The 12,099-nt window shown below is 32.1% G+C and overlaps 1 protein-coding gene across 1 annotated transcript; it reads right to left on the bottom strand.

Annotated features, from left to right (window-relative positions):
* Positions 1 to 7,219: 7,219 nt before the first annotated feature.
* LOC111001528 lies at positions 7,220 to 12,071 on the bottom strand. Its single transcript, XM_022271454.2, has 8 exons — positions 11,831 to 12,071; positions 11,326 to 11,474; positions 10,892 to 11,045; positions 10,216 to 10,758; positions 9,578 to 9,868; positions 8,773 to 8,878; positions 8,011 to 8,223; positions 7,220 to 7,819 (listed from the first exon to the last, which is right to left on the bottom strand). Exons 1-7 carry the CDS (start codon positions 11,877 to 11,879, stop codon positions 8,067 to 8,069), a joined length of 1,449 nt encoding a protein of 482 aa, XP_022127146.2. The 5' UTR covers positions 11,880 to 12,071; the 3' UTR covers positions 7,220 to 7,819; positions 8,011 to 8,066.
* Positions 12,072 to 12,099: the final 28 nt, after the last annotated feature.

A 12,099-nucleotide genomic window follows, 5' to 3' on the forward strand; every position in this document is an offset into this window, starting at 1 on the left:
TTTGTATTTATTTGTATTCCTTAATTAACAAAAACTTTTTTTCAATTAACTACAGCTCCAATCAATTATTTTAGTATATATCTATGTAATTATCTATAAGGAAAACAAGTTTACAACGCAATTGGTGTTCTTTATTAGTTAGACATGGAAAATATTTACAAAAATAAAGCCAATCACGAAGTATAAAGTAGGTATGATTATCAAACCACGGTCATTGACCTGATTATAACTATTGTTATATAAATCAATAGTAAAATTATACGAAATAGAAGTAAATAGATGGATAAACGGTATTATATCATTTATTTGCACATATTACATAGCTATATATATATATATATATTTGAATATTAGCTATGTAATATGTAAAATATTTGTTATATATTTTTATTGAGGAGGTCAATGGTCCTGATTGATGCAATCCTAATCTGGACATGGGTGGAACCAGATGGCCTTTACGAGTAGCTGCTGGTATTGCTTATACATAGTTAACAACCAATTCTAAGACTTCCTATTCCTTTACTAATCAGTACATATTCTATCAGAATAAATTATAAAAAAAACTTTACTAAAAATTTGTTTCCAATAGACAGCAGATCAGGAGCGTTAAGATAATGTAATTCGTACGTTTCTAATAGTTAAAGACCCTTACAATCATTGTAGGTATCCTTGCGAGTACCTACATTGCCGGTTTCTAATAATTAATAAATTATTTAATTCAAAGGGTGTATTAACAGATTTGAAGATGCAAGTTTTGTGGTGGTCAAAAGCTTCATTTATATTAAACTTGTATTTACGGTTTACTAAGTAGATGTGAGCTATTAAAATAGTACTCATGTATTCGTTATGCGATTAAAGAGATTTAACTCGACGCTTTCCAGACCGCAGCGTGTTGAATATTTTATTGGAATGTGGAAAACAAAGGAGAATATACTTTAATGTTCGGCTTAAGGCTTGGCCCTAATAAAAGTTTGTATATCGTTGAAGCGGTCATGACTGTAAAACAAAAAATTAGGGTCCAAATAATGGGATAAAAATAAATGAAATAACTGATACAAACATCTGGTATCATAACACCTTGGTCAATATGATTTGACTTAACTGTCCATTGAACGCCCTAATATCACGAAACTTCCAGAATAAGTAACAGCCTATATACACAATCTTATCGCTATAAAACACTGAGTAAGTATGGTACTTGTTGCTATAGTTACTACTCTTGTAATATGGAATTAACATCGTATCCACGATAACACGGTACTATTATAAGTATTATATAGTGCAAATTTATTAAATAGAATGTTACTGTATTTAAGCGATGTCCTTCTAATGTTTTAATATCGTTTTCTAACCCTAATAAGGACCCAATATAATCGCTTTTGTCCAAATAACTTTGATGTTTACCTTCGGTCCGTCAGTTTTCACAAAATGATAGCAACAACGGATGATTATTAAAATTTGCAATAACGAGTGTAATTATGAGAATACAGAATTAGAACGAAATTTCCTAGCTTAGACACGCAACTTTCTACATGTATGCTTTATAATTATTCACCTATTTAATTTATTGGACGACTCTGAGTACGGGTGTCAGACAACCAATTAAATGGCTTTTAACGCCTTATCTTTAGTTAACATATGACTTTTTTTTATTTAAATAAACCAAGATGATGTATTGTGTTTGCAAATAAAACAACGTTTAATAACATGTCTTTATTTCACTACAATTATTTTTCTTATTTTAAAAAATACAGAGCATTTGCTAAACTGACAATTTTAATATCATAAAATAGACCAATGATAAATAAGGTCAAATAAATGTCAACGTTCTGTATTTTTAAAAACAGGAAATTTTCAACTCTTAATATTAATATATGACTAACCTACTATATCACAAAACTGACTGACGTACATCAACAAATAATAACACATTCAACGAAATTAACAGAAATTTTGTAAAATAAATAATGTTTAACAAAATTTGGTTCAAAATACATACAATAATATGCAAAAAACTAAGCGCGGGAAAAAAGTGACATTTTTCTTTATAATCAGGTCAACTGACACTTGACTGAACTAGCATTTTCCCGCCTTTCTGGATAAAAGAAATCGCTTAATCATTATCAAATATCAACTAATATATTTGCACTTCTATGTCTAAAATACAGTATACTATATATTGTTGGCACTGCTTCTATCGAGATTTGAGAAGTCCTTGTTAATACATATATATGATTTCCTGGATGGTATTTTGTTTCCAAATACAATGACTAAACCCCATACTTATATAAATTCTTACGAAAATCGAACCGTATTTACAGAAATATAGGTTTCATTATCAACCTGGCCCAATACGCAATTATGAGATCAAACAGCCAAGGATTATAGGACATTAATTTCATTACAAAAACTTTTCTTCGATTATATTAAGAAATCTTCGAAAAACTTCGATATCGTTAAGTGTTGCCATATATGGGGCGGAATTTATTTTATATAGGAAACTTTATGACCATGTACTTGCCTGTTAATATTCATCTAATTTAATATAATCTATCCTAGCTATTAAACATTTTCATAAGTCATGAAAGGGTTAAACTAGTTTTTGTTATCTATTATTTTTTACTTCTGTCTTTATTATCACGGATAATTTAAAAATGCTGAAATTTTGGCGTCTATTAAGACGTTTATGACAATAATTCAAACACAACAAATACACATACAAAAAAAAATACAAAGATTTTGTGAATATTTCATTGCAATGAAAACAATAATTAAATTAAATATCAAAGTTTGTTTACATGACATTATTTTCTAATTATTACAATAAATTTCTCCCATGATGTTCGGATGGTTCGTTACGTTGCCACCTCACAATACCTCTTAAGTGCCAATAAATTTGTATTTCTTTTACTTTTTTATAGAAACTAATTAAAACAAAACATAATATGAATCAGTCTGTCAGCATAATCACGACACATTTACACAAGATATTTTTATTTATTAAAAAGTGAAATGATTACGAAAGGAATGGTCGAGTCGCTTCATTTTAATTTGTCGCTACTTATGGCCAATCACAATCGCCATTTGTTATTATCACGATTGGGTCGCACTGTCTTTGGAGATATTGTTAATACCATAGTTACATTTCATTTGTAGTAGAAATTCATTAGCATGGGTCATATTACATAATTATACCATGACCTTAGAGCGTTGACGGATCCTTGGCCGCAATTCTGGTTGGACATTGTTTTATTAAATTGAATATTATTTCTGATATTGATTAATACATAGTTAAAATATGAAAAATTCAGCAAATTAATAAGACATATGTAACAAATAAATAACCTCTCTACATACCATTAAGAAATTATATTCAAAAGCAGATAAATATATAATATTCGTTTAATCGCATTTTTAGGTTTTAACGTTTCAAAGCAATAACAATTGCATATAAAAATAGATTATCTTATATGATATAATACCTGAGAGCACTACAATATTTCACGTGACTTAAACCTCGAGATTCACGAGGTACCCGAAAGCAAGACTGAGAATCTGATGGAGTTATTCAAAAAACTCTGTGAGTGTTTAAATGTTGTGGTATCTGAGAGTGATGTTAAAGCATGTCGTCGTGTAGCTAAGATGGACTCAAACTCCAAAAGGCCGCGAAACATACTAGTTACCCTCTCAACGCAGCGTCAGCGTGATACACTCTTGTCTGCGTTGACTCGCTTCAATAAGTCCCACCCTGACACCAAACTATCTACTACCGATATTGGTATTGGCGGCTCGTCGTCGAGCAGGATATACTTGTCTGAACATTTGTCTCCTGAAGCTAAAGAGTTACACCATGCGGCACGTAAATTTTCTACTGACAAGAACTACAGGTTTGTTTGGGTGCGATATGGCCAAATTTATGTTCGTAAGGATGAATCAAGCCCGGCCATTCTAATTAAAAGTCATGATTCCTTCACTAAATTGTCTTAATTGTTATTACTACTACTAATTTGTTTGTTTATCATTGCTTAGTAAGTTACTTGATCAATTTTTGTTTTTATATACTGAATCACACGTTATTTCCACAATGATTAATATATTTTATCAAAATGTAAACAGAATTCGTAGCAAGTTAACTCAATTTTCTTTAAATCTGTTAAATTCTAACTTCGATATTATATGCTTGACGGAAACGAACTTAAATATGAGTGTTTTCGATGGCGAAGTTGTTGACGCCCGTTACAATCTCTTCAGACGAGATCGTGCGGATTCCTCCAGTGCTAAAACCGAGGGAGGTGGAGTTTTACTCGCCGTCCATAAAAAATACCAGGTCATCCGTCAAGCATCGTGGGATAGTGATATGGAGGATGTCTGGGTTACTCTTATTCCTGAAGCACGTGACACTTCTCGCATAAATTTATGTGTTTGCTATTTGCCTCCTGATATTAGAATTAACAAGCTTGAACTCTTTTATAGCCATTGCCAAAATTTACTTCTTAATCGTTTCCCTTTGGATAATTTCTTATTAATTGGTGATTTTAACACACCTGATTACTCTGATTCGATTAATCCCTCTCTGTCAATTTCCCCTAACCCGAGTAAGAAGCTCCTTCTACTAAATGAATTAATGTCACTGTGTAATCTAAAACAGCATAACTTTATCACAAATGCAAACGCTCGCTTGTTGGATTTGGTGCTTTCTAATATAGATTGTATAAGTGTCAATGAAACACTTGCATTAAGTTTGTTAGATAAAAATCATCCCGCAATTTTGATTACTCTTTCTCCGATTCAGATTTCTAAAGGGCTTCAACGCGCTAACATTAAACGGCTTAATTTTGCTAAATGTAATTTTGAAAACATTAAATCTGAACTCCAGTCTGTGAACTGGTCCGAAATCTTATCGTCCCCTTGTATTGATGAGTGCACCGAAGCTTTTTATGAGCTTTTATTTGAAATAATATCAAGAAATACACCAAGTTGTTGTAGCAAATTCTCATCTTATCCAGTCTGGTACAGCAAATCCTTAATTAAATGTAATAAAGAAAAAAACTTATATCATAAACGGTTTAAGAGGTTTGGGAATCCCCGCGATTACGACGTTTTCTCTTTGCTGAGGGAGAGATGCAAATTTCTTACCAAGATTTGTTACGACAAGTATATCGCATCCATCGAGGACTCGTTGGTCAAGGACATAAAATCATTTTGGAGATTTGTGAATAATCGTAAAGGCCATATTTCAGTGCCTCACACCATGACACTTGAAAATACTTCTGAGACAGACGGTCAGGGGATATGTGACCTTTTTTCGCGATACTTTGGTTCAGTTTTTGACGATAAAACTAATAAAACTATATACACTGACCAATCTGGTGCTGTAAATAACACGTATTTTAATATATTATCTGGCTTTTCTATTACGGTAACAGATATCAAACGTAAAATAGATAGTTTGGATATTAACAAAGGGGCAGGTCCTGACCTTCTGCCTCCTATTTTCATAAAAAGTTGCGGAAAGGAGTTGTCCATTCCATTATGTGTTCTCTTTAATAAATCGTTAACTAGTGGTGTGTTTCCTAAGCGCTGGAAAACTGCCCACATAATACCTATTTATAAAAGTGGTGATAAGTCCAATTGTAAAAACTATAGACCGATAAGTATTTTATCTTGCGCTGCTAAATTATTTGAGTCAGTGATGTATACTCATCTGTTCAGTCATTTTAAGCCTGTTCTTTCAGACAAGCAACATGGTTTTGTTAGAAACAGGTCTACGGTCACTAACCTTCTGGAATACAAAAACTATCTCTGTCAAGTGTTTGCCACAGGTGGCCAAGTTGACTCTGTTTACACTGACTTCTCTAAGGCTTTTGACAAAGTAAATCACCATCTGCTCTGTCATAAGTTAGCGTCACATGGTATCCACGGCAGTTTATATAGATGGATCTGCTCATACCTAGACTCTAGAACTCAGTTGGTTGCGTTAAAGGGCTTCATCTCTGCACCTATCGTAGTTACATCGGGAGTACCTCAGGGTTCCCACTTAGGGCCATTATTCTTCGTAGTTTTTATTAATGACCTTATTCAACAACTGTCCTGCAATTGTCTCTTATATGCAGATGACTTAAAAATATTTACTTCTATTACTAATTTAGATGACTGCTTAACATTACAGCGTGATATCAATACCGTATCACAATGGTGCAAGACGAACTACATGTATTTAAATATAGACAAGTGTTTTGTCATATCGTTTACTAATAAACGAAACAAAATCGTATGGAACTACGTCATAGATGGTCAATTAGTTAACAGATCAGATGTTGCAAAAGACCTAGGTATCCTGTTCGATGACAAGCTTTCATTCCGTGCCCACTATTGTCACATCACGTCTAAAGCAAACCATCTACTGGGTTTTATTCTTAGATCCACAAAAGGTTTTAAAAATCCTCGTAGCACCTTGTACTTATACTTCAGCCTCGTAAGAAGTATATTAGAATACGGTAGTCCTATATGGTCGCCGAATTATAAGGTGCACATTGACGATATTGAACGAATTCAGAGGAAATTTCTCAGAATTTTATGTTATCGTATAAAACCTGGCCGGTCTAACTTAAATTATTGCGATAGACTCCTGAAATTTAAAGTTCAACCATTAGAATCCAGACGCATAGTCTTCGACTTAGTTTACCTTTACAAAATCACCCACTCCATTATAGACTCTCCCGAACTACTAGCTCACATTAGCCTTAACATTAGATTTAGTGCCCGTAGAGCTAACGAAGTCAATTTATTTTCCCTTCAAACTTATAAGAATAACATCTCTTTTTACAACCCTTTGACCAGGATGGCTCGTCAATATAACGAGATGGCAAAGAGCAACCACTTACTTGTGGACATATTCTGTCGCAACATCAATAAATTCATTAGTGTCGTTAAAGACATCCTCCATCGTAGGTTAAGTGCTGACCCTTGTGGTCCTGGTTAACGTTACGTTAAATTGGTGTCGAGGAACTTATTATTATTATTATTATTATTATTGTTTTTTTTTACTATGTCACCTTTGTTAGTTATGAGCCTTTTATTGTTGTAACATTAATTTTGCAGTGTGCACATGGTTTTACATTAGAATCCTGTTCATAACTATTAGTTTTAAGTTTATTTTTGTAAAGATTATAATGTGTTTTGTGCACCAAATAAATAAAATAAAATAAAATAAAATATAAGTTTACACAACTTGCTTTGATACTTACTACCAACAAAGACGAATGAATGAATAAACCCTAAAAAGTAAATAAAAATATGGGAAACTGGTCAGAGCATCATAAACTACTTAGTTACGCCTATGTTATAAATTTAACACATACAAATTATCTCCTAAAACAACTCATGAAAACTAAGTCTAATTGCACACTAACTAAAGTTCTCATTCGTCTCTTTCTAACTTATTATGATTTCGATGTGATAGAAAGAGACACATATGTGCTATAGTGAAAACTGTGCAATAAGAATTATTGTTTATGAGTGCACCGTCCAGAAATTATAAAGCGGAAAAAGGACCTGGCTGTTATAACTAACATAATTTTATTTAAATTGTTAATATTATGTTTCAATATTAATGTTCAACTTTAATGACGTAACATTGTTGTCAAGGTAAAAAAATTGTAACTGCAGCGATCATAAGCCCCACGAAGACCGTCTTCAGACACTCCAAGAGATTTGCTTAATTTTTATATGTTTTATAAATAATAATAATTAAATTGGGAATTAGGCCTCATCATCCATCGACTGCCATTATAATCCTGCAGCAGCAAACACGCGGTACCTTTTTTGTAGAACACGACAAATTATGTTAATTCAATAGATATTGCTTGGACTTGTAATGTATGTATGTGATAAAGAGGTCTTTGATTCTATAAGAAACTAATTATAGTTAAGTATTTATGATTTACATTCAAAATTCAATTTAAGCTTTATTTTTTATTTCATAGGAATTAATAAATGAGCAGTACTCACATTCATTCATTCGTCTACATTTAGACAAAGCCAACTTTGAACCACAGATAAATAATTCACATAGAGTGGTACATCGTATCCGTTAATGGATCTGTGTCGTCTCTATGGAAATTAAAAGCGCTTCGAAAGCTGTCCCGAAGTCGTTCAGCGAATGTTTTGTAATCAAAGTTCACTTGTTGACCGAAATCGAAGTCTGCGACTTCTATCGTGTGCCTGGAATTTATAAAATGTTTGAAATCAATATTTTATCTCAAAAATGTTCAATGATAAAAATCGAAATTATAATTAAACAGTCTCTTGCAATTTTCTTCAATATTTTTCTTCACAGACAAGAAGTACTTTATAGACAAAATGATTTTTGAGTTTAATTTACATAAATAAAAAATTTTCGCCGAAATGTATACAACTTCAAAACGAGTACAACTAATTATTGTGAGAAATATAATTTGGTTGTCAGCTAAAGAAATATATATTTTTTTTAAAAAAGAACAGTTATTAATTCCTACAAAATGGTGGATAGACTTCTTATCCAGGAAGGCTACATATATAAGATCACATTACGGTCTAAATGATATAGATAATATAATAATAAAACAGTAAATTGTCTGAATTTATTTTAAATGTTTGTTGTATGCCAGTAACTCCGTAAAAAATTCTTTACTAATGATTTTTTTTAAATCTGTTACAGAAAAAAACATAATATGTAACACAAAATAATTATTACGTATTCTTCAACGAAATAAGTAAGCTGAAAATATTTACCTCGATCTATGCTGATAGTAGGCAACACCAAACACGACAAGGATAACAGCGACAAAGGAAAATGCCACCGGTACCACTATTACAGACAACTGCGCGTGGACTGACGCTGGAAAAACCGTTAAAAATTATTTACCCTTTCTCTTTGCCATATTTTTTTTTCCAAGATCGCATCGTGCAATCAGTCTTCTGACTATGAGCAGATAAGTTTTAGGAGGACTAACGGGTGAGGACATTCCTCAATAGGAATATCTACCATAATAATATTAGCTCAGACAATGTTGCCGAGCTCCAGGGTTCTTCGTCTTTTGAGACGGCTTATACACTCGGGTAGGGTGAGTTGAACAGCTAGGTGGTTAGGATGATTTTCCAGCCTAGTCTTGTACTTCTGGGCGTACAAATATTGCCATAATTAACATGTCTTTGAATCAATGATCTTTGACCTCTGGTTGCATGCAGAGCAGTTACCGAGTCTCACACTAATTGCTCTAAAATTCTCTTTCATCCGTTGATGAAATGAGAACGATTAAAACAAACAAATACATACATTTTAAGAATGATTTTTAAAACAAGATACTGTATGTTTATAAATGAGATCAAAAGATAATAAAGATCAAAGATTTTTTAACTTGAAGAAACTGGTATCAAAACTGGTGGCCTGGTTGCAAATGTATATATACAGCGTAAACTCCATCAAACCAAAGTGAATCAATTGGCTTCGGTTGGTATATAATTAAGGTAGTATATTAAAAATAAATTATTATCTTTTAAACGAAAGGAAAAAAATACTAAATTAATTTTATATTACCTTTATAAATATTAATTGTTGCCCTCGACACACTTTTTCCAAGTACATTCTCAACAACAACTACAACAGTGTGTTGATCGCTGTCTGAGAAATAATGCACTAGCGGGAAGACATTTGATTCAGTCCTTGATTTAACTTTGCATGTCTCATTCCCTGTCACATTGTACTGCCCAAATTTGTATATAGCACAGAAATCAAATGGCGGTGACCCAGTGTACTTCACTCGTAGGTTCAGTAAATCACCGTGTTGTAACCAATTTAATCCAGTTATATTCATTGTACTAATTGGTTCTAAAAAAAAAAACACTAATTCATACTAACAATTTAAATTAATGTACATACATATTCTTATGCAGAAATAGCCAACAATATAAAGTATTAGTTAATGCCTTATTTTGACCAAGTATTTACTAGTCACCTGATAAAATTGCATATTAGCGATAGCCTGTCTATGGTATGTAACTTTCATTTCATTAAATGGCAGTGTTGTTTTTAGTGATATGTTATATATATTTAAGAAACCTAGTTTTAGTTTATCCAAAAGCATCAGTATAGCATAGTGGATTAACGGATATAGTAGGACAATAGGGACATCTTTTACAAACCATAATAAATCCATGATTACTGTGAAAACTTACCTCTAATACTAATAGTTTCTTGATAATGCCCATATGTGTATGTCTCCCCAATGGGCACAATACTGGAATTGTTACAAATGAAATCCTTAATTGCATGTTTTCTTTTTGATATCTCCCTTTTTACTATCTTATGTGTTGTAGGTACAGAGGGATTAATATCAGTAGTTGGTTTAGGAGTTGTTGTTGATGTTGTAGTAGTTGTAGAAGTAGTAGTTGTTGTTGTGGTTGTAGTAGAAGTAGTAGTAGTAGTAGTTGTTGTCGTAATTGGTGGCAATGGTTCATTGTTGGCAACAACCAATGCATCTATATAATGGTCTGTCATAAGATCTGTATATGTATAGTTAAAAGCAAAGTCAGTAGTTTGGTCTATAAACATACAATCAATGAACCAGTATGTTACAATTGATGATGCATTCTGTTTCAGAAACTGCATCTCATTGTCTGGAAGCTGAACTTTGTGTTGGACTGTGTTGTTAACAGCTACATATCTATTTGATCTCACTGTATTGTTCTGTGTAAGTATCAGATCCCCATGCAGTGAATCTGAAAATTAACAAGTCACCTTGTAAAATTATTTATACCTTTAAAAATTAAGACAAAAAAATCCAACAAAGACCAGACATTGCATATATTAATAAATATATAACAATTCCAATGTTAACTTTTAAAAATTTACCCGTCAGTTGAAATGTAGTGCTTCCTGATGTTTGTTTTATCCAGAGACCAACAAAGTTTTTCAAAAGTTCCACAGTCACTGTGTATTCTCCAGCTTCATACAAATTACGTGGGTACTCTACTGTCCATGATGATACATTAGTGTTTTGTGTAATCTGAATGAAAATTTGTACGATAATTTCCTAATTATTTTTGGAAAATAGCTTATGTTACTGGGTATTTATTCACACATTATGTAAAATTCATGTAGAAATGTGATCCAAAGAGATCACATTAATAGAACAACATAAACACACAAAGATGTGTATAAGGCAAATGCTAGATCTGACCTTAATTCTATCTATTCTTATCAAAACACAATTTGCAATTTTGTTTGTGCAAAATTTGTCATGGCATAGCAATGAAGTATTTCATTAATTTAAAATAAGACCTTACATCTTCACGATGTTGTGGTTGAACATCGTCCCAATAAGAAAACTTGAGTTCTTCATCCGTATAACCAAGCACTGTTGCAGTAAATGTTATGTTGGATCCACGAACAACGGGACCATTATTACTGACTAAAAGTTTTAAAGAATTGACAACTGAAAAATAGATAAAAATTTACAATATGAAATATTGACTATATTCATTTTTGAAACACACTAGAATAAGATATAGTCTTTTTATCATTTGTAGAAAACAAGAAAGTTTAATAAGATTCATGATCTTTAATCACCACATTATGTATAGCTTTGTTGATGCAGCTGCAAAATACATGTTTTCACAGCTGAAAATTTTAATTTTTTTAAGGAAATATGATGAATGTTGTACTTTCTCGCCAAATACTGGTTGTATTTTATTGTTACAAATGTAATTGTAATTTTGACCATACTGATTTTTAGTTAAATGTGAATATACAATAGCGAATAACAGTAGAACTAGTAACTTGAATACTTACCATTTTGAATAAGTAGTAGAATAAAGAATGTATACAAATTTCGAGACATGTTTGTCTCCGATAAGTTTCGAAGAGTCCCACAAACCTAGATATATTTATCAATACTGTGCTTGCTTCAACGTTGTAAGCTTGGTATTTCAATGAAACAATACGCCATCGGCCACCAGCAATAAAACTGAAACATCGAAATTCGAAACAACAATAAGAATTGATATTTGATAACGAAAACGTCAAGCGTAAAACATCGTAGTCAGATTGTCAAACGACAA

Source organism: Pieris rapae, chromosome 8 (assembly GCF_905147795.1).
Source record: "Pieris rapae chromosome 8, ilPieRapa1.1, whole genome shotgun sequence".
NCBI lineage: Eukaryota > Metazoa > Arthropoda > Insecta > Lepidoptera > Pieridae > Pieris > Pieris rapae.

What these genes read in the sequence shown, in the direction of transcription:
- LOC111001528 (XM_022271454.2), bottom strand. Translation starts at nt 11,879, where the DNA reads ATGTCTCGAAATTTGTATACATTCTTTATTCTACTACTTATTCAAAAT. An exon ending in AGAAACTATTAGTATTAGAG is followed by an intron (nt 9,869 to 10,215) that starts GTAAGTTTTCAC and finishes TTTTTTTTTTAG; the next exon opens with AACCAATTAGTACAATGAAT. An exon ending in TACTATCAGCATAGATCGAG is followed by an intron (nt 8,224 to 8,772) that starts GTAAATATTTTC and finishes TATAAATTCCAG; the next exon opens with GCACACGATAGAAGTCGCAG.